Genomic DNA, 24,635 nt, shown 5'->3' with positions numbered 1-24,635 from the left:
TAAAACGTATTCCATGCAAATGAAGTGCTCGCTATCAAACAAGAGTTAATTGAGGTGCCACCAAAGTGTTCTATTATTGGGTTGCATCCAATCCTACGGTTACCACTCATCCACCGTTGTTGGTCAGCGCATATATTAGTGTCTCAACCAATCACAATTTGAGGTTATTAACGGATGGGCGGCGACGCAAGGTGTGTTCATAATGGATAAAGCAGAGTTAAGAGTGGCTATATAAAGATCGCATTCATTTGTATCTCTGGAGTTCGATTCGAAGCCATGGGAGCGATGATCTGATTCAATTGATGGAAGAGATAGAGGAGATTGCTATCGTCGGTATCGGCTGCCGATTTCCTGGTGCCAATAACCTCAAAGAATTCTGGAAAGTTCTGGTGAATGGAGAGAACCATGTGAACGAAATTCCAAGAAATAGATGGAACCTGGACGCTATCTACGATCCGGATCCGGACAGCTACGGGAAAACTTATGTCCGTCGGGCTGGACTTTTATCAGAGTAAGTTTTGTCCCTAAATATACACCAAAAGGATAGGTATTGATTAGACGTTTTATTTATTTGAGGTACTAAATCCATATATCTCATTAAATGACAGGGAGAGATTACATTGATTCATTAAGGTGATAAGGCGTCGGTCAAAATGAATTGATAATGATTTAAAATTATCAACTGTATGTTGAGCTTTTGTATATCGATAAGATAACCACATTTTAAATACAATTGATTTATTTGCATTTTTACATCCACAAACACGGATCGATAGCAAATTACAAAGATAACATTACATGAAATGATACTCGTTTTCAGTATCGTCACACATGCAACAAGTACATTCTATACTTCCCATCAATTGTATTGAACCGTCTCCTTACAATATTTAGTTTATGGGATGAGAATATGATATACAACATATATAATATACAAACATTTTGAAGAATTTGTGTAAGTAACACGCTGTTGTTGAACGATATTAGTGTAATGATTCAATTACCCTTAGTTGCATTCTCAATATCTTTCGTTTGCCGCAAAAATATTATTTGCTATATGTCCATTTCATTCCATTTTCCATCATATCATGTAGCGCAGGTCTTCAGAACATATAATGATAAATTTGATCTTTTGACTAAGAGTTTAATTTGATATTTTTGTATTGATTGTAATAATATTCTTCCCAGTTCATGATGATAAATAATGCAATATGACGTTATTTTCTTTACCGCTCACTTTCTCCTACAAACATGTAAATGCTTTCAATATTAGGCGCTTCATGAAACCCGTCAACTTAAGATTCATAAATTGAAACACAAAACAGATTTATTGCATTCTATTTTAATAAATATTCCCAGATAAGTAAAAGTAGTTAATTTACCAGCGTAGATTTAGTCAATTTTAAACCTTTCCTGAAAATTATCAATAGCACTCTTTGCAATCCCTTTGTTGCTTCTACCAATAAGACGCTATTTCAATTTCAACAAATTTTATTGAAAATACGATGCAAATGGATTTGGCATATGGCAAAGCCTATATTAGCCATCTCAAACAAATCTTATTTGGTACAATTACCAACGAATGAATATTATTGTTATTAGTGTATCTCCCCAACCTTTCACCGTAGAAAAAATCTAAACAAATGTTTTAGTTTCAGATATATATTCTGACATACATTGTAATAAGTATGTATTCTTTTCTTCATCACAATGACCTTCATTTGAGGTCTCAGGGGTCAAGTAGGGTAAATCATTCAACGAGCTCTTGTAAACAACTAAGTCTTAAATACTTGATAGTTGGCATATAGCTCGCTTGGGTGAAAGACTACAAATATGAATGACTTTGACTTTCATTCAACTACAAGGTCACATATGCCGCTTGAACTAAAACCGTAAGTTAACTTTACATGGTTTCTTGTCAAATGAAATTGCTGTCAAAGTGTGTTTATATGATTGACATTGTCCGTAATTCTTAGTTGATGAAAAGTCTATCAAATTGTCCAGTGACAATTTCTACTTCATTTTCATTTTTTGTATTCTTCCCTTCTTGCAAGGTATGACACTTAAGCGTTGAAACAAAGCTATCAATATTTCCTTTCCATTTCCATTTACGTAAGTAGTAAATCATAAGTGTAAGATACGAATTCAAAATGTCGTGGTTTTAGTGTGTGACGAAAGATATCATATCTTCGAGTCACAAAGAAAACTGTATAATTATTCAAAAGACATTATGTTAAATTAAGTTCTGTTGCCAATTTTATTATTTTAATTTAACCCTTGTCAATACGCGATATCTGGCGGCTAGTATTAACCAGGGTTACATTGACTACCTTCACAGCCATGATGTCTGGGACAATGAATTTTTCGGCATTGCCGAGAAGGAGGCCTCAGAAATGGACCCCCAGCAGCGTTACGTCCTTGAATGTGTGCACATGGCCCTGGAGGATGGCGGGATCACACGTGAGGAGCTGGATGGTTCGCCAACAAGTGTTTATATTGGCGCCATGAACAGTGACGCCAAGACTTCCAAGGATGGCGATTATTCGTTAATGACGAACTACACCGTGACCGGAGACGCCGCCAGCATCATCACGGCTCGGGTGTCGTACAACTATAACTTATTGGGTCCATCACTAACTATCGACACAGCCTGTTCCTCATCACTCGTGGCTGTCAACCTCGCAACACAGTCCCTTAGGCTCGGTACGTCGTTTTGTGGCATAATTAGTGTGTATGAGAATTTATATGTGACCTTCGTTTTATTTGGGGATTAAAATTTGGATTCCCTTTTTCATATCCTGATCGATTTTTTTGGATAAAATCAGAGCAACAAACTAAGATATAAGGATTTAAAAGTAAATATTTTAAAAATATCTTTTGAAGTACAATTTACTCTTCTTTATATTTTAATGTCTTTCAAGGATCCATGAAATAACTCCAACGGAAATCTGAAAATTTGGAAACAATTATAATATTATAAAAAAATAAATTATAATTCTTTTTTCATGGCTAAATTTCGTGTTGATTATAAAAGCAAAACAATACTTTATCATATTGTAAAGCCACCTTATTTACATAAACAGATAATGAGAAGTGAATAAAGCGAATGGATAAACATTTAAGGTTTTATTCAGCAAATTATGAATAATATATTGTCAGAAAGTTGCGCTGTATCTCAGGTGTGGCATTCTATTTTAAGATACCAGTGTAGCCGGGTTTTCAGTGTCTGTGAAAGTGGCCGAAATGTCGTAATATTATAAGTCTGTCTAGCAGAACTAGGGTCAATTTGTCCGAAGCTTCCTCGTGGCCTTAACGCCCTTTGTCCAGACAGACTTTGCCTGACTCTCGACATGTTCAGACGTGCTCTCCATGATACACCACATTGTATGGTATATCGGCTATGTGTTACATTTTATATATGTCTGTAAATTTAGATTTCAAACTCATACTACTTAGTTATCGTTATATCGTGAATTAGCTCACTAAACGAGTCCGTTATAACAAATATGTTGACACTCGATTTTTGTCACAATATTTTACAGGAGAGTCGTCTATGGCGATCTGTGGCGGTGTCAACAGTATCTTATACCCAGACATGTTTGTGACCCTGACCAAGGCCCGGATGGCGTCCCCTACCGGCCAGTGCCAGGCGTTCTCCGCTAATGCCGACGGATATGCCCGGGGGGAGGGATGCGGAATCGTTATATTGGAGAGACTGAGCGATGTAAGTCGTTGAAAACATATTAATAATGTTGCATATGTATACTTTCAAATCTGTGTAATGTATTTTTTCTCTATCTTTTGAGTTTTCCTGGATTGAAACCCTGTGGTAAACAGATATATACAATATATTCTCATCTGATATGAAAGTCAGCTGAATTCAATTCCCACTTATTCATTCAACTATAACTTCTCAATGAACTGTTCAGATTTGATTGATTGATATATAATTGAGCTATGTGATGATCGCATTATATGAAAAGCGATTTCAGAAATTATAGCTAAATTTGTAAAATATCGTCATATTTCATGAAACAATTATTATCATCAATAACAAAACTGACAAAGCAGACATTCTATAGATAATTGACCGCAACAGCAAAACATGTACATAATATATATAACTAACACGATTTCTGGTAACAACACTGACACATTATAAACACATTTGATGTAAGAAGAATTGACGTTCTAGTATTATCTAAGAGAGGTAGTGACAGTGTGTCCTTTAGTGAGTAAGGACAAATATATGTCGAAAAAACGTTCTATTATTATCTAAGAGAGGTAGTGACTGTGTGTCCTCTAGTGAGTAAGTACAGATGTAAGTCGAAATGACGTTCTAGTATTATCTTTGTGAGGTAGTGACAGTGGGTCCTCCAGAGAGAAAGGACAGATGTATGTCGAAATGACGTTCTAGTACTATCTAAGAATGGTAGTGACATTGTGTACTCTAGTGAGTAAGGACAGATGTATGTCGAAATGACGTTCTAGTATTATCTAAGAGAGTTAGTGACAGTGTGTCCTCTAGTGAGTAAGTACAGATGTAAGTCGAAATGACGTTTTAGTTTTATCTGAGAGAGGTAGTGACAGTGTGTCCTTTAGTGAGTAAGTACAGATGTATGTCGAAATGACGTTCTAGTATTATCTAAGAGAGGTAGTGACAGTGTGTCCTCTAGTGAGTAAGTACAGATGTATGTCGAAATGACGTTCTACTATTATCTAAGAGAGGTAGTGACAGTGTGTCTTTTAGTGATTAAGGACAAATGTATGTCGACAAAAAAGGTTCTAGTATGATCTAAGAAAGGTAGTGACTGTGTGTCCTCTAGTGAGTAAGTACAGATGTATGTCGAAATGACGTTCTAGTATTATCTAAGAGAGGCGGTGACAGTGTGTCCTTTAGTGAGTAAGTACAGATGTATGTCGAAAAAACGTTCTAGTATTATCTAAGAGAGGCGGTGACATTGTGTCCTCTAGTGAGTAAGGACAAATGTAAGTCGAAAAAACGCTCTAGTATTATCTAAGAAAGGTAGTGACTGTGTGTCCTCTAGTGAGTAAGTACAGATGTATGTCGAAATGACGTTCTAGTATTATCTAAGAGAGGCGGTGACAGTGTGTCCTTTAGTGAGTAAGTACAGATGTATGTCGAAATGACGTTCTAGTATTATCTAAGAGAGGTAGTGACAGTGTGTCCTCTAGTGAGTAAGGACAGATGTATGTCGAAATGACGTTCTAGTTTTATCTAAGAATGGTAGCGACAGTGTGTCATTTAGTCAGTAAGTACAGATGTATGTCGAAATGACGTTCTAGTATTATCTAAGAAATGTAGTGACAGTGTGTCATTTAGTGAGTAAGTACAGATGTAAGTCGAAATGACGTTCTAGTTTTATCTAAGAGAGGTAGTGACAGTGTGTCCTTTAGTGAGTAAGTACAGATGTATGTCGAAATGACGTTCTAGTAATATATAAGAAAGGTATTGACATTGTGTCCTCTAGTGAGTAAGTACAGATGTATGTCGAAATGACGTTCTAGTAATATCTAAGAGAGGTATTGACAGTGTGTCCTCTAGTGAGTAAGTACAGATGTATGTCGAAATGACGTTCTAGTATTATCTAAGTGAGGCAGTGACAGTGTGTTCTCTAATGAGAAAGTACAGATGTAAGTCGAAATGACGTTCTACTATTACTAAGAGAGGCGGTGGACAGTGTGTCCTCTAGTGAGTACGGACAGATGTATGTCGAAATGACGTTTTAGTATTATCTAAAAGAGGTAGTGACAGTTTGTCCTCTAGAGAGAAAGGACAGATGTATGTCGAAATGACGTTCTAGTACTATCAAAGAATGGTTAGTGACAGTGTGTGTCTCTATTGAGTAAGTACAGATGTATATCGAAATGACGTTCTAGTATTATCTAAGAGAGGTAGTGACAGTGTGTCCTCTAGTGAGTAAGTACAGATGTAAGTCGAAATGACGTTCTAGTTTTATCTGAGAGAGGTAGTGACAGTGTGTCCTTTAGTGAGTAAGTACAGAGTATGTCGAAATGACGTTCTAGTATTATCTAAGAGAGGTAGTGACAGTGTGTCCTCTAGTGAGTAAGTACAGATGTATGTCGATTGACGCTATCATAGTAAGGACTGTGCTCTAGTAGTATACAGATGAGGTCGTGACTTCTCTTAGTATAATACTAAGAGATGCGGTGACAGTGTGTCCTCTAGTTAGGAAGGACATATGCATGTCGAAAAGACGTTCTAGTATTATCTACAGAGAGGTGGTGACAGTGCGTGACGTTTATAATATATAAGAAAGGTATTGACATTGTGTCCTCTAGTGAGTAAGTACAGATGTATGTCGAAATGACGTTCTAGTATTATCTAAGTGAGGCAGTGACAGTGTGTTCTCTAATGAGAAAGTACAGATGTAAGTCGAAATGACGTTCTACTATTACTAAGAGAGGCGGTGACAGTGTGTCCTCTAGTGAGTACGGACAGATGTATGTCGAAATGACGTTTTAGTATTATCTAAAAGAGGTAGTGACAGTTTGTCCTCTAGAGAGAAAGGACAGATGTATGTCGAAATGACGTTCTAGTACTATCAAAGAATGGTAGTGACAGTGTGTCCTCTATTGAGTAAGTACAGATGTATATCGAAATGACGTTCTAGTATTATCTAAGAGAGGTAGTGACAGTGTGTCCTCTAGTGAGTAAGTACAGATGTAAGTCGAAATGACGTTCTAGTTTTATCTGAGAGAGGTAGTGACAGTGTGTCCTTTAGTGAGTAAGTACAGAGGTATGTCGAAATGACGTTCTAGTATTATCTAAGAGAGGTAGTGACAGTGTGTCCTCTAGTGAGTAAGTACAGATGTATGTCGAAATGACTTTCTAGTATTATCTAAGAGAGGCGGTGACAGTGTGTCCTCTAGTTAGGAAGGACATATGCATGTCGAAATGACGTTCTAGTATTATCTAAGAGAGGTGGTGACAGTGTTTTATCTAAGAGAGGCGATGACAGTGTGTCCTCTAGTGAGTAAGTACAGATGTATATCGAAATGACGTTCTAGTATTATCTAAGATAGGCGGTGACAGTGTGTCCTCTAGTGAGTAAGGACAGATATAACTGACAAAATACAAGTGTTGATACCCGCCGTGATCTATCAGTTAATGTCGCAGCTCAGTAGCTACTGTGATAGGTGAGCGAATCGATACAGCAATTAGACATTTGAAGTATGTTATCTAAATATGATTGGTTAGGATAGCTCCGTGGGCGTGGCTATGATACGAAGAGCAATCTTTCACGGGAGAGCTAGTATCTTCAGAAAGTAGCATCAACATACAACACTGGGAATTGTTTTAATCGGTATTAGCAAACATATCACTTCCTATGTAGGTCTTAGTCACAACAGTCTTTTACCAAAGTAAATACACATATCCACATTTCTCCAACAGAATTGGAAGAAATGAATCTTTGATTTCTATGATAGCATTTGCAACTGCGTTATTCAGTAAAGTCGTATGTTAGCTGTGTTTTTTTTTTCTGTAATCCGTGTCAAATGAGTCGAGATATATATTCCGCTATATTAAATCCGGAGACTTGATATTTATATAACAAACAGACTCAAACCAGGCTGCAGCAACGTAGCTCTGAATAACGGACGAACGATTTCTGATAGATGATCGTCGTCAGAGCTATGGGCTACGATTCCACCCCATTTAACGTAGTGTTGCAAAACATCCAACCGTGAAAATTATTTTTAATGTTTATTCTGAGTTTATTTTACCTTTTTTTTAATTTCAAAACTTTTTACTTGTTGATTGTTTCATCATCATACATAGTGATACATTTGAACAGAAATATGTGTGTGTGTTGTGTTTGCCTTGGATTTTGCCACTTATAGTTGACGAAACATTATAATCGGCAGATTTGTTATTTGTAAATTGATCATAGTTGTTAGTACAATAATTTACATATTGGTATTATCCAAGAACTGTATTTGTATCACCCTGAATGTGGATCACGGGGCTTGCAAAACTCACTATCTGACTTGGGTGAAATGCAGAGCAAGGTAACATATGTCCCGCCTTTCAGTCACCGTGATAGCCGATGAGAGGCCCTGCTACTTATGACCTTATGTACCTCACAGCATCATATACCTCCTGTGTGATCGACTGAGCCAGAGAGCGAATAAATCAGTTACACCCCAAACACCTGTTGTATTTTGACAGTAAATTGTATAAACCATACCATTGGTAAAAATATATATTTGTTTGCTCTATTAAAAATAAAAAGTATCTTATACATATATCCACGCTGTCGCCATGTTCGATGACTGTGTATTAACATGGTACCTTATAGATTTGCGTTGCACAAATTTGAGTACTTAGATATTGGGTTGACTTTTTAAAGATGCTCCACCGCCGACAAAACAGAAATGATATTCATCAGTTGAACAATAATTGGTGTTTGATCATGTATATATATGTCTAATTAACACAAAAGATAATATTAAATAATTTATTTCGCCTTTGGTTCATGCACAATTAGTACTTCCTTCCGTATAGGATATAGTGACACATAATTTTTTCGGGATGCAATTAATTATTTTTCATATTTTTAACTAGAAGTAAAATTGGAAGCTCAAACTTCTCAATGGTGGTAATGGTGTAAAGTAAGTAACATTGTAACCGAAGAAAAATACTAAATCGTCTGCTCCTGTTTTTGGTAGTGAAAAATTACCATTTGTCAGCGGTGGAGCATCTTTAAGACCTACGTTGTCATAATAATGAAACAGAGACAACCGAACAGTCGACATGAATATTTCAACTCATAACCTTGTGTCTTTTAATTTATGGGTTTGAGTATTTTCAAACAAGAAATTATCAAACCACCATGGAACTTTACTATACAGGCATTACAGAATGACAGACGTATATGGGCGACGATCCGAACGGGTTGTAACCAAGATGGCCGAACCACAAAACCAATCACCGCGCCGTCCGAGGTCCAACAGACCCAACTCCTCCGGGACATCTATCTCCATTGCTACCAAATCAACCCTCGCGATGTGCAGTACATAGAGGCCCACGGTAATCATATGAAATGAGCATATATTATTGGACATACATGTAGATACGATTTATTCTAATGAATTGACAGACAAAATACTGTAACATATACATATAATTCTACAATGAAATTTAATACATCAAATGTACAACAGAACGCTTGTTCAAATAAAGAATCTGACCTTAATCTCTTATAATAAGGAAATCCATAATGACTTTGATTCATTGTTTCGTATATGTATACCTATTATTATTATATGTGTTAGATGTTTACACAAATCTGGCTCATTCATACATTTTTGAGTATAACAAACTCGACAATAGACCTAATTTCGATTGCACACTGAAACCATTATCATTACTGATTATCGTTGAGTACAGAATACAGGAGTCATGGATATGACATGTTGATTATTTAAACCAGATATCAAGGAACCAATGCCTAATATTATTGTCATCCATTAAAAAAAGACGAGCGTCATTCGTAACATCAAATAATTTATCTCTTCCGCAATATGCATGTATATCCTTTTTACAGGAACCGGAACTCCCATCGGTGACCCCGTCGAGGTAAACAGTCTTGGTAGGTTCTTTAAAGACTATCCAATACAGAACGAGAGCGTGGAACAACAACGATTTATTGGCTCTGTCAAAACCAACATCGGTCATCTGGAATCTGGAGCAGGAGCTGCAAGTCTAATCAAGACACTTCTAATGATGAGGCACGGACAAATAGTACCGTCTCTCCATTCTCTTCCACGAAACGAAAAAATCGACTTTGAGGGTTATGCACTCGCTGTGCCTACATCAGTTCGGCCCTGGCCAACTCTACAAGATGGTACCAGAGCTGCCTGCATCAACTGCTTCGGATTTGGTGGAACCAACAGTCATGCCTTTATAAGGCAGTGGGCTGCAGATACATCCGACGATTGTCCAAAAAGCAATAAGCATGACCATTTGATAAATTTAATTCCCGTGTCTGCAAAATCTCAAAGAAGTTTGATCAAATCGATAAATCACATTGCCACAAGTCTTACCGACGAATCATGCGAATTGAACCGATTGGCTTACACCGCTTCGTGTAAGCGGGATCACTACAGATATAGAAAAATGTTCATCGTGTCGAGCGTACCTGATCTAATAGAAACCTGTGAAGAGGCTGTAGATATGCTATCAAATGACAAAATGTCCCCAGGGAAAACCTATAGGATCGTGTACGTATTCTGCGGGGTTGGAACAGCTTGGACAAAAATGGGAATGGAACTTGTAAACAAATTTCAGGTTTTCGCCGAAGCGCTTAGAAGAATCGATACATATTTGGCACCACTGACTGAATGGTCGATAACCGACAAAATCCGAAATGGCACTGATATGGACGACCCCTTTCTTAGTCATATAGGAATATTTGCCTGCCAAGTTGGATTGTCAGATCTATGGAAACACTGGGGTATATGTCCTGATGCAATGGTCGGCCAGTCTGTCGGTGAAGTGGCCGCGGCTTACAGCAGTGGAGTACTGTCTTTAGGTGATGCAGTGAAGGTAATCTACCACAGATCGAGATTGTTGACGGAAACTTCCGGTGGGAAAATGATAGTTGTAAGGAATATCAATACTTCAAAGGTCGCACAGCTTTGTGATGATGTCGGTAATGTGGAGATAGCAGTACATGTCAGTCCAGTTACTTGCACTATTTCTGGTGATAATACAAATGTTGAAATATTTAAATCGAGATTGGAGAAAGATGCACAATTAGAAAAGTATACACCAATAGTTCATGATCTAAATGTAAAGTGTGCTTATCATAGCCGCAAGGTGGAAAACGCGGCCAGGCATGTCAGAGAGTGCCTACAAGGAATCGAAGTTAAGTCACAAAATATACCGATTTTCTCCACTGTGACGGGAACAAAAGTAGATGATTTCGGATCACCTTCGTATTGGCAGCAAAATGTCGCTAATCCAGTTTTATTCCATCAGGCAATCATTGAATCAACGCACAATAAACCAACTATATTTCTTGAGATTGGTCCCCGACCAGTGTTGAAAGCTCATCTGAATGATATATTTACGGACGAAAATGTAGCAGCCATTCCATCCATGACGATGAACAGTGGTTTCGCTGAAATCATATATACGCTTAGCGAATTATACACACGGGGCGTGGATCTAAACTGGGAAAGAATTGTGGAGAAACACAGCTTGAGTGATCTTCCTCAATACCAATTTGATGGCAAACACTTGATGGTAGAATCGGATTATCGATATCTTAGAAAGCAAGGACTGACGGATGAGACATCCAGCAGAAACCTTATGTTGACACAAAAGGAAACGGACGGAGAATTCAAGGTCAATTTCAGTCCAGACGCTACACCATTTGTGTACGAACATATTATTGATGATGCAATTATAATCCCTGGAGCTACATATGCCGAGGTGGGATTTGAGCTCGGCATGAGAATGATGGATGTCGCAGCGGAATGTTTACACGTACAATATGATATCATCAAGGCAGTTCCCGTGTCCAAAGGCAAGCCTTTTTATCTCGACCTGACGTCTGAAAAAAGAGAAACAAATAGTGTCCTTACCGATATTGTCTTTTCGATAACCAAGGAAGATGTACCAGTAGCTAAAGGAGTCATTAAAAACAATTATCATGTAAGTAACTATGTGGTTCCTGTGGAAAATGTGAGCATCAGAACTGGCACACATATAGAGGGTAAGGAAGTATACAGAGAGTTGACGAAACATGGCTACAAATACGGTTCCTCAGTACAATTGCTTAAAGCCATAATCTTTAACGACGACGAATGCACAGGGTATATAAACCTGACGGAAGATGTAGCTCGACAGATCAATCAAACGTCATTCCACCCAGCTGTCCTCGACGCAATGCTACATTCAAGTGCACTGATTTTCCTTTCTCAGCAGAAGTCAACTTCTTACAAAATATATCCCATTCGTATTGGCGGCATTTCTGTATTAAGGTCATTTGAGACAGAAATGGTTTGTTATACACGAATCATACAAAAACTTTATAAACGGAGTATTACCAACATTATCCTGACACGACCGGATGGTCTGATATTGGCTGAAGTGAAGGAAATCGAACACCAGATTATGGATGGCACTATAGAAGTCAGTGATTTAGCGTATCACATCATTTGGAAAGAAGAAGTTATCAACACATTTATAAAGGAAAATGACTCAACAAAGAAAATGACGATTTGTTACGAAGACAGTAGTGTTCACAACATATTGAGGAAAATATATCCACAGGGCGACTCCTTCCTGCTACGAAGTGTAGCTGAGAATCCCGCGTTTCTGGTATCAGCGACTAAAGAAATCAGCACAGTGCTATTTGTTCCGAATTCTAACCTTGCCAAACAGAGCATAAGCGGAGAGGAAGTGTTCAACATTGTCTACAAAAACTGTGAGGCATTTCTAAAAGCTATGAATGGATTGAAAGATGATGTCAAAGATATAATAGTCGTCACTGAGAATACACAAGAAGCTGTGCATTTTCCGAAGATGAACAGGAGTGTGTTTGGCTCGGAGTTATGGGGATTCACCCGATCGTTAAGACAAGAAGTCACAAAATGTCGACTACTTCTAATCGATGTGCAACCGTCAATTGAATTAGAGATTGATACACTACACAAAGCTATCGCCTATTTGTCTTCTGACGGCGCCAGTTCATTAGAATACGTTATATCAGATGGAAAACTATACAGCAATTTTCTACAATGCAGACCTCAAAGTGGACTACAAAATGAGCACAGATTACTAACTAGTGACACTAGTCTGGACCTCGAGTTACGATCTACCGCGTCTGGTAGAATCGTAGATCCATTCCTGATACCCACAAAACCTATATGTGCTTCAAGCAAGAGTGATATAATTCTACAAGTAGAGGAAATATGTGATCACTCCACAGGCGAAATAAGCTTCATGGAGCTAGATTCAAGACTTTACAATTCACTTTGGACAGATCACAGAAATGGATATCCGGTCATATCATTAGAATTTCAAGGGACTGTTGTGTGTTCCGGGAGACTAAGGCGGGTTGTTGCTTGCTACCCAACAAGAGCTACAAATAGAATATCGGTACCTGAGCAGTGTGTGTGTGACCAAGGCAGCTTGCCGATGTATACACCTGGTCTGATCACTAATGCTCTGATGATGTGGTCTCTGATGAAAAGGGTCAAGCAAAAGACGGATGTCTGCATCGTGAGGGCTTCAAATAAATCCGATGATTGGACACTTCATATGCTTTGTGACATGATCCAGACAATCAAGCGGCGTCGGGTTCACGTTTCAACGATTGCTGATCTTACTGACGTGAGCACCGATACAGTTAGAGTATTTATTGTGTTGGAAAACCTTTCTCAGGCACAAATGGATAATATATCACAGCCAGGCATTACGATTATTGGTTATGATGATGTTTTATTATACATGCAAATGCAGCATGTCCAAATGAGTGCAAAAGGAGTGAATGTGGATATCATACCAAAAAAGAAGATGTTTGACACTAAACATATTTCTAATACGTTTCCAGTAGTAACTCGGTGGCTGAAAAGACGATCAGACTTAGGCTACAACATTCAAGAGTCACTGAAGCAGGAAACGGTTAAACTTGTGACTCCATATGGGAAGGGAAAAAGAGAAATACTGACCAAGGCAACACGAGAGAAAATGATACATAAAAATTGCCTATATGTGGTTGTTGGTGGACTGACAGGCCTTGGCTGGGAGATAGTGAAGTGGCTTGGATACAATGGTGCTGGAATTGTAGTCTCACTGTCAAGAAAAGGTTCAAATCCAGAAATAGATGTACGGCTTCAGAATGCAATGGACTTGAACAACTACAAAATTTCAACAATGAGATGCGACATTGCTAACTATTCTGATGTACAGAAAGCATTTGCAGATATCAAAATTCAGTTTCCGAACCACCCAATCAAGGGCATATTTCAAGGTGCTGGTGTGCTGAAAGATATGCGGATCGAAGCGATGACAATGGACAGTTTCAAGGAAGTATTGCTGCCTAAGGTTTTGGGAACATGGAACCTACATCTCGCTACGAAAGAATTACTTTTAGATTTCTTTGTTATGCATTCCTCTACAACCTCAGTTTTCGGAAATGCTGGTCAGACAAATTATGGAGCAGCCAATTCTTTCCTGGACTCTCTAGCACTGTACCGAAGAGCCAATAGCTTGCCGGGACAAAGCATTAACTGGAGTGCACTGGCAGTAGGCATGGCAAAAGACGAAAATATCAAAAACAACTTAGAAGCTCAGGGATATTATGTTCTTGAAACCAACCTGATTAAAGAATGTCTCTTGGATGTACTGATCCAAAATCCTAGCCAAATCGTTTACGGATTGTTTAACTGGAAGGTTATCGGAAAAAATCCTGTAATTATGCGCAATGATGTGTCTAATAGACAGGAATATTCAGAAACAACCACGTTGACTGGCCACCGTCATATTGTCAACACCGTAGTTGATATTCCAAAGACAATGGAAGCATCTTTTCAGGATCAGAGGCTGATTTTCACTCGTCTGTTGTTCAACAGTATTTCTAGAGTTTTAGCGATAGATGAAAAGGAACTAGCAGAAAATCAGAATCTTTTGAGTTTAGGAATAGAGTCTCAAAAGGCCGTAGAACTTATCCAAATAGTCAAAGAAGCTACAGGTTGTCGACTTCCTGTAGCATACATTCTGTCTGTTAACTACTCTATTGGGATGATCATTGATTTTGTTCATTCAAACATCATTGACAACTTCAAAATGGATCCACAGACAACCCTAGAAGTAAAATCAGATGTAATAGGATCTCCTACGTGGCTGGAAAAGTTCTACATTGATATGCACCAGAAAAACCCTCATGATTCAAGTTTATGGTTTAGCGTTGATTTCATCTTAGGAAGTGGTCTTTCGGATATAAATATGTGGCGAACAATATTGCGTTGGATTACAATCCAGAATCCAGAACTGCGAACGGTGTATCAGCCTACCGATACAGAATCCAGATTTGGTATGAAGAAAATCACTCTTGATCCAGATGATGCACAGATAGACATCCGCCGCGTAGATTACTGTACAATGGCACAACAAGCAGACCAGGATAATATCCAATATTCTACCTTCGACATCGCAAGAGATCCGCCACTACGAGTTCTGTATTGTGATACAGGAAAGAAGCACCAGTTGAGATTTATCATAAGCCATGTTAGTTTTGATCTACAAAGCTTCTTTTTATTAGTTTCACAGTTTCAGACAAATATCGAAATCTACCTTTTCAAGAAGTGTGTAAATCTGACCCCTTTAGGTGTACTCGATATAGCGACGCTGATAGAACAACGTCTAGATGAAGAGAGAACCTTTTTGGAGGATTTTTGGAGAGGTGAACTTCAAGATATTCAAGAAACACCATCCATTTCAAGATCAAGGGTACCCGTGCGGGTTTCAGAAAAGACCAATATGGTATCGTTAGCACTGCCAAACGATGTGGTCAACAGACTTCATGCCAACGATTTTGACATCACTGCAGCCGTTTTACTTTTTAGTTTATACCAAATTTTATTGCGAGAAAAAATTTGTATTTCCACCATCCCTGTTGTTATGACTACGGATATGCGACAGCACTTTCCAGAGTTAATTGATCGGATTTTACTAGGGATCAACTACGTACCAGTTATAACACAGTTTGAACCCGCTCACGCTACATTACGTGACTGTATTTCAGTTTGTTGCAACAAAGTGTCCTTGTCGAGCAGGTGTAGTATGTACCCGTTCGATCTGATCAAACAACTCAACAAAAACAAAGAAAATTGCTTCCGACATTTCTTTAACGTAAGAGACATCACAAAGCAGGATGTTACTAGACGTTCTCAGCACTCAAACTACTATATGGAGCGTGTGGGCTTCGTCACGGGCTTCCTGAACCAAATCGAGACAGCTTTAAATGTCGTCACTGATCGTCATGCTGGATCTATGGAGCTAGTACTCAGTTATGACACCGAGATTGTAAGCTTGTCCACAGCAAAACTCATGGTGGAAGACCTCTCTTTGTTAGCCAGTGTTGCCGTTAGGAATCCAGATATTCATTTGGACGAGATCCCTTTAGGGTGCAGTAAGAAAATGTCACCTATGAAGATGAACCAATGGTTACCAACAGGTAATTATATAGAATGTAATGTGTAATTCTATATCTTAATTATGATTTAAAAGGAATGCTATTATTCAATTTATGCAGACAATAACTCACGATACTGCTTATTGGAGATATTTATAATGCATCTTATGTATTATCAACAACATTATATTCACTAGCTATGAAATGATCTTAATATACAAATACAAGTATGGCCTTTTAGTAGGGTATCGCTTTGTGTGACCTTTAAACGACGTTCCTGAAGGATTGTAAATGTTGATTTATTAGCACATAATACAGTGTTAGAATTGACAACAGTGAAAGTAACCCCTAACGTAGTGAAGACTGATGCTATAAAGCTTTCAAAAATCATCATTTCTTTCGGCAGAAACATTACTTAAGGAGACTTCTAAAGGCTGGGAGCACCCAGCGGAACTAAAATTTGCAATGGTGAACGATACCCCAAATCTTGTTTGGAGTAACCCTGACAGCAAACGATTCTTCACAAGGAACGGTGATATGTGCCGTCAAACTACCATCCCGATACCATGTATTCTTTGTGTAGACGTGAAGAAACTGGGCAGTGAGTATTCGTACTAGAAATAGTTACAATCGTAAAATTATAAAATCAACGAACCTACATGAATTACAAGAGAAGGTACAAAACAATGGTTAACACAGTGATAACAGACACATTGTACCAGTCAACTGTATATACAACAATTACATGTAGGCAACTTTCGTAGGTCTGTTCATTCGATTTGGTCTGACTGTTACAATAGCTAAGTTCGGTTTGTATTAATCCAATCATTGCAGATATTTTTATTGCGCATAATCTAAAATAGTCGCCTACATTATATAACTGATGTATATATTTGTATGTACGGAGGGAAGCTTTTGTTGCAGGTTTGTGGTGTTTATGTATCCAGACAACCAAAAGACGTTACTGCTTCAAATCGACCGACTACGTTTTGGTCCGAGTATGGAGAGCGAAAATATTGAAGATGTTATATAGCAACTAAACACGAGATCGGAACTGAAAATCGATAACATATCCAGGCACATGGAAGCACTGACATTCAGCTATAGCTTCGTGGAAAGATTGAGAGTGCTGAAGATGTACTCAGTTACAAGCTACTATCATTAAATGCTAAGAAGCGTTAACATTCAGCTATAGATTCGGTTTTCTCATTTACCAGCTAGTATCATTATGTGATAAGAAAACAAAAAAAAACAATCAAAATGTCATGTTAGGAGACAAACAGCTCGTGATAAGAGAACAGCAGAATGATATTGGAAATCACAAGTTTCTTCGAGTATAATTGTTTGTTTGCAAGAGAAGGCTACTGGTTGCAATAGCATTGCCTACTATATGTAAACTTCTTGCAGTTTAAACATAACGCAGTCACGTATAGGTGCAATTAAATGCAAAGCTTGTAAATAACTTATTATTTTTGTCAGCTTGCTTATATTTACTAAGTAATGTAGGGCGATAGATATCTTTATTTTCTTTATTTACTTTGTGATATTCATGTAGCTAGGTATAGTACTCGTACGAGTAGAACCCGTTGATATTATTGATATGACTGGATGAATGTTTTACTTCAAGATCATCAATGCTGTGCTTGTGTACCATAATGCATATAGCATACACATAGGCGTGCATAAGAGGGTTACAATATGTGCGTCATATACATAGAGGATCTGACATAAGTGGCTATGTGATATGAAATTTATCAAAACGAGCTGAACAATTTGATATGCCGCGAGGCGAGTGATATATCAAATTATTTCATGAGTTTGATGAATTTCATATCACATAGTCACGAGTGTAACATTCTATATATCAAATAACTTTTATCATAGAAATTTGCGCAAAACTATAAATTTCGTTTCTATATAAAACAGTAGAAATTCGGCTCGGATGTGATGTTTCCGTCTACTGATACAATCATATGACGTCATATATGTATATTATGACGTCAATATGTGCATCTTGTATTTGGCTAGTAACCATTACCTGTAGTCGGATAGGTACCAGATGGTACTTTAAATATTAAAAACGAAATAGTCTAGGTGCTATTTTATGTGTGAATGTTATCATATGATAACGATTTAAGCGGACAAAATGTAATATACATGACGTATACTCAAGTAGTTTAAGATTGATCTAGGTGTTAAATTTGTATGTGACGTTGCGAATTACATGAAGATCATTTAAGTGGACAACATATACATAGAGTAATTTGTAGTTTAGTATGGGCCAAATTTATTTTTTAAATGTGTATGTGCAGTTAAAAATTATATGCAGATTCTTTATTAGACAATATGTACTTAGCATTCGTTTTATGTGAAGTTGTGAATTACATGGATATAGTTTAAAGTTAAGTTATATGTCCGAATGTTTCATTCTCACAAATCAAGATAAGCTTTTAATATGTTATATCATTACCAAAATATCAAAATTACAGTACTTTCAATGCATTTAATTGAATTTTACACGTACAACTAACGACAGAGAAAATTTTTCAGAACTACTGCGAAAAACCATTATGATTACGCCTATAGTGAAGAGAAATGAGTACCTACGGTCAGACTATGAGGCCAAATTGTGGTCTAATTTTTCATTTCACATTTTAACAGTGTTATTTGTAATTGTAAAGTGATTATTGCAGGAATGTTTCCATCTAAAGATACATTAGGCATAAAAAAAAAAACAAAAAATTTACAGTTTATGGTTTCTGTGGTATTACTAATATTTATAAAGCAATTGAGCCATTTGAATGATTTTCACGGCTTAATTCAACAAATTGAACTGTCAGGTTTTCAAAAGATTACTGAAGAAAAAAATACATGTCAAAATTTTGACGGCACATATAACTTAAAGTGTAAAATATTTACTTAAGCATTTGTTTTCACTTATTTTCTTTCATTTAAGATATATTTTACGCATGGTTGCTCATTGCCATGTATATGTATATGTAAGTCGTTTAAGCTGGCAGACAATATTGTAGTTTCAGCAGTATAGTATGGTCCAGGTGTCTGTACATGTATTTCTAATTGTATGAGTAGCTGTTAATTTTACCCTTAAATTGTAAGCGAACTATATATATTTTGTATACTTTTTAGAATATAGCCAAGGTGTATTTGTATTTTTATGTGTGAGTGCTAATTACATGTGTATGCAGGTAATTATATGCTAATAGTTTGTACGGACATGTACATAACATAATTTTTAGTTAATTGTATGCGCCAAGTGTATGTAAATGTACTTATATTTATCCAGATATGTTGAATGGACACCATGTATATAGTGTTTGTTTTAGCTTAGTTAGCATCAAACGTAGGTGCTATTTTATTGGTGATTGCTAATTACATATGCAGATCGGTTAAACGGAAAACATATACTAAGCAATGTAGGTTAGTATGTGCCAATTGTATTTACTAAAAAGTATCTATAGTTGTAAATTATGAGCAGATATTTAAAGTGGACACAATTACTTATTTACATATTTCAATAGCAAATTGATGTTGACACAAATATATCCTAGGGCAAACTTGATTTTGAAGATACTGTTTTCTTGATGGCTTTATTATTGATGCCAATAACATCGAAATTGAATTAAATCATTGATGTTTTGGAATGTACTCTAAATAAGCCGTTATGATGATGTCTAAGCTATAACACACAAAATATATTCTCAACATTTACAATTCACTCTTCGTTTAATTAAGAGTGCATATTGATTTATTTGTGTTGAAATGTGTATAATTCTAACATAACGGTTTATTAAGAGTGCAATTTGATTCTTGTGTTATCTATCCCTTCATAACAAACATTAAAGTTCATTTTTATGTGTCCATTTTGGTATTTGTTACATGAATGAGTGTGTATTAGAATTTTGTTTTTCTTGTTATTATTTTATATTGATTGATCATAAATGAACATATTTTCTGTGATTTTTTTCTTTTTTTTTTCTTTTTGAAATAATGCTTTCAAGCCAATTTCAATATTTGATGTATTTTAATTGTGAACAAATTCTTTCATCATTCTCACTTATCAAAGACACACAGTATTTCTACTTTTTTCTTAACCAGTCAAACACTCCAGTTCGAACTAAATACTGTAATGAATTATACATTTAACAATAAACTTTTTTTAGTTTTATAGCTCGTATATGAATGATTCATAGGAGGTGAGACATTTACCTTTTACGTTAACGGACATAAATATACAGAGGTAATATTCAATTACAAAATTAACACATACACTTAATATACAGAGGTAATATTCAATTACAAAATAAACACATACACTAAATATACAGAGGTAATATTCAATTACAAAATTAACACATACACTAAATATACAGAGGTAATATTCAATTACAAAATTAACACATACACTAAATATACAGAGGTAATATTCAATTACAAAATTAACACATACACTTAATACGCTGAGGTAATATTCAATTACAAAATTAACACATACACTAAATATACAGAGGTAGGCTAATATTCAATTACAAAATTAACACATACACTTAATACGTAGAGGTAATATTCAATTACAAAACTAACACATACACTAAATATACAGAGGTAATATTCAATTACAAAATTAACACATACACTTAATACGCATAGGTAATATTTAATTACAAAATTAACACATGCACTGAATATACAGAGGTAATATTCAATTACAAAATTGACACATACACTAAATATACAGAGGTAATATTCAATTACAAAATAAACTCATACACTTAATACGCAGAGGTAATATTCAATTACAAAATTAACACATACACTTTATATACAGAGGTAATATTCAATTACAAAATTAAAACATATACATTATATACAAAGGTAATATTCAATTGCAAGATTTAAGGAATAGATGTTTATTTTGTTGATGTTATGAGGCCATCAACTATCCACGTATAAATAGAATCGCCGCGCGTGTTTTGCTAACATTATACACTGATAATGATAATACAACAAAGCATGGTTATTGAGTCCATGTCAGTGCAAAATGTAAATATTAATACATAAACTTATATTCAGAGGTACTATTCAATTACAAAAGTAACACATACATTTCATATATAGATGTAATATTTAATTACAAAGTTAACGAATAAACTTAATATCAATATACTGGTGTAATATCAAATTATAAACCAAAGAGAGCTAATTCGCATAAAATGTTTGTATAGACTTTTGAATGTGATTAGGAGAATGAGTTTGAAGAAAAAAGAAAAGGAAGATATATTTGGAACCAATTGTAATTCCAATTTTTGTAGCAGATGTTGGTATTTTGAGACCATCATTGCATTTTATTTACTTTTTGTTTGACGTTAATGTAAATATACAGATTGTCAACGTATAGTTCAAAATTTGACAAATGGGATGTTGCGTTATTCAAAAATAATTTGACAATTTTTATCTTCCATATATGATAATATGGTTGTAATTATGACTGTGTTGTAAATTGCATTCTTTAAAAATTCATCGGTGTTATCGCATAGTTTTATCTTCATCAATTACACACCCAAGTATGTAAACACCTGTGGCGCCTTTAATTGGTCAACGCAAACATCTCTTGATTCTGATTGGCTTTTAATTTTGGAATTTCTTTCAGAGCCCATTTCCATTTAATAAAATTGCATTAACTGTATAACAGATAGTGGCTTATTCAAAGTATTCAATAACATAATATAGGCTCTCTATAAATGTGGTCACTATATTTTACAGAGGACACATATTATGACGTATTGAATGGTGGTAAGCACAGGTTTACGACGCGCAAAAAAAAAACAACCTGAAAATACTGAAAAGTTGTTTACTAAGCCCTGTATCCCATTTCCAGAAAATGGGGTAATTAATTTCAAAATGATCTGAACACCACAAAAAATCATCTGATCTGAATATTTTTCATCTTACATTAAAGAAAGACAATTCCTTACTGGTCACTATGGTATATGGTATGATGGGATTATGGGCGAATTTTATTTCATATCGAAAGTTGAATTACGAGGATTCGTGTAAAAATTGGTCCATCCGCTCCTAGGAGTCAATCATAGAGCTTGTATCAAATCGGAGACGACAGTCTTTCAGTATTTTTAGTTTTTTTTTTTTTTTTTTTTTTTTTTTTTTTTTTTGCGCGTCGTAAACCTGTGTGGTAAATTTCCTTGCATAATGCTAGGTTTACACTATGTTCCCGGCGGCCACGGCAGCCCCGTTTCAGGCCACCGTGGACAAAACGTGGTGACCGCAAGACAACGTGAGACAACGCAGAAGGACGTGATAGATAAACGTGAGCGATCGGGATTACCGTGAATGCCGTGCCAGATTTTTAAACTGTCAAAAAATTTGCCACGGCAGTCACGGTACAGATGGTGAACGCCACAGGACGTAATAAAACGGGATTGACGTAACAAAACGTAACAGTGCGTACGAGGCCGTAACAGAACTTCAAGACGGTCCGTGGTGGAACGGGCAGCAAGCACGTTCCCCAGAATCTCACGGTGATTTCAAGTTTTGTGACGTTCTGTTGCGTTTTTTCCACGTTTGATCACGGTTGATGCAGATTGGCTGCACGTTTCGTGCCGTTTTGTCCAGGTTTGTCAAGGTTTTTACGGCAAGCCAAGGTGGATGAAAACCGTTTTGATGCGTTCTGACAAGGCATCTTACGGCTTGTTGCGGTTGAAAGTCCGACGTGATACGGCTTGTTACGTCTTATTACGGTCTTACGTTGCAAGCAAAATATGATAAGGGTATCATTGCCTGGCCTGATACATATTTGCTACTTCATTGAATTATTTGTATTAATAAATAGGAATAGTCATTATCAAACACATTTAAACCCTCGAATTATACCAAAGCTATTATTGCAAAAGGCAGATTAAATGAGTACAGAAAAAAATATTTGCGTAGAAACACTTGGCTATAATAATTATATATTTATACCAAATATGCTTTTAACAAATTTTGTAATTAAAACGTGTTTGAAATGACATTTTCGGCAATAAATATTGTTTCAGTTGCTCCAAAAAGCCCGGCATCAGACTTTCATCCTAGTAAGCCTTGGTGGACCGTGAAAAACGTATTGGAGTCCGATCAAAACGTGTAAAACGTAGCAGACCTCATCAGATCGTAACAGGCCTAGAGAGAACGTAGTGGTATCCTTGATAGACCGTGCTAAAGCCGTAGTGTTCCTTAACCTCCGGGAACAGCACTTTCCCCTATATCCACGGTCCACCACGTAATCCGTAAAAGACCGGTACCGTGGCAAAATTCCACGGCGCACCACGTTTCGGGCAAACGGGGCTATCGTGGTCGCCGGGAACATAGTGTAAACCTAGCATAAAGACGAGAAACAAATTATCACCGCGGTATAAATATAGAGTTAAAGTTATGGGATAAATAAGTTCCCCAACGTGTGAATGTTATTTATTCCATAATTATGCATGTTTCACACTAGAAAAACCATGTGATAAATTCCATAGCAGTTGGTTATCATTTATTTTTACACACACCGGTGAGTAAACACCTTCGGTGCCTCTGATTGTTTAATTCCAAGATTTCTTGATTCTGATTGGCTCTCAACTTCGGGCTACTTTTCATAGCGCATAATTTTCTTTTAAATAACATTGTATTTACTTTCAAATGGGAAGTTGCTTATTCAAAGTATTGAAAATAGAATATTAATTGGTTCTCTATTTTATGGCGGAAAGATATCACTACACATTGTATGGTGGTAAGTTTCCCTGAATGAAGACGAAAAAATGGTCACCACGGTATAAATATAGAGTTAAAGTTATGGGATAAATAAGTTCCCTAACGCGTGACTGTTGTTTATCATGTTTATCTAAACTCTCGTTAGTTATTTTTTAAATATCTACGACACTCGCTAAAGCTCATGTTTTTAAAAAAAATGAAAATTAACAAGCTCAAGTTTGATAAACATGATAAACAACAGTCACTTGTTGGGAAACCTCTATTATCATGTTTATCTTATCTCTCGTTAGTAAATTTTCGTTTCTAAGATACTTGCTAAAGCTCGTGTCATTTCAAAAATTGAAAACTAATTTTGATAAACATGATTAACAACAACATTGACTTGTTGGGGAACCCCATTTAAATATCATGATGATACAATTCCGTATTAGATGCATTAACGTTGGTCTTATAACTTTAATACATATAATACGGAATTCTCATCATATTGTATTAACTTTGGTAGAGGCCGCGGTGAGTCTCTCTCTGGGTCGCGAGTGCTGAGAAGTTGCCAGGTACTTACCGCTGGTCGGTGGTTTTTCTTACTCCGGCTTTCCTCCACCAACAAACCTGGCACGTCCTTACATGACGTCTTGTTAATAGGTCGTTAAACTAATAAAACCCAAGTATCAATTT

The 24,635-nt window shown here is 36.4% G+C and overlaps 1 protein-coding gene and 1 pseudogene across 1 annotated transcript; one reads left to right on the top strand and one right to left on the bottom strand.

Annotated features, from left to right (window-relative positions):
* The first annotated feature begins 302 nt into the window (after window positions 1-302).
* On the top strand, window positions 303-17,226 carry LOC138334414 (phenolphthiocerol synthesis polyketide synthase type I Pks15/1-like). The gene is made up of 7 exons (XM_069283082.1): window positions 303-511; window positions 2,339-2,703; window positions 3,543-3,724; window positions 8,899-9,076; window positions 9,594-16,235; window positions 16,600-16,794; window positions 17,141-17,226. The coding sequence occupies exons 1-7, from the start codon at window positions 303-305 to the stop codon at window positions 17,224-17,226; spliced, it is 7,857 nt and encodes a 2,618-aa protein (XP_069139183.1).
* Window positions 17,227-20,483: 3,257 nt separating this feature from the next.
* LOC138334412 (uncharacterized) lies at window positions 20,484-20,956 on the bottom strand (annotated as a pseudogene).
* Between the last annotated feature and the right edge of the window lie 3,679 nt (window positions 20,957-24,635).

Source organism: Argopecten irradians, chromosome 11 (genome assembly GCF_041381155.1).
Source record: "Argopecten irradians isolate NY chromosome 11, Ai_NY, whole genome shotgun sequence".
Classification (NCBI taxonomy): Eukaryota; Metazoa; Mollusca; class Bivalvia; order Pectinida; family Pectinidae; genus Argopecten; species Argopecten irradians.
Note: the sequence above shows the minus strand (reverse complement) of the source record. Positions and strands in the feature narration are given on the sequence as shown.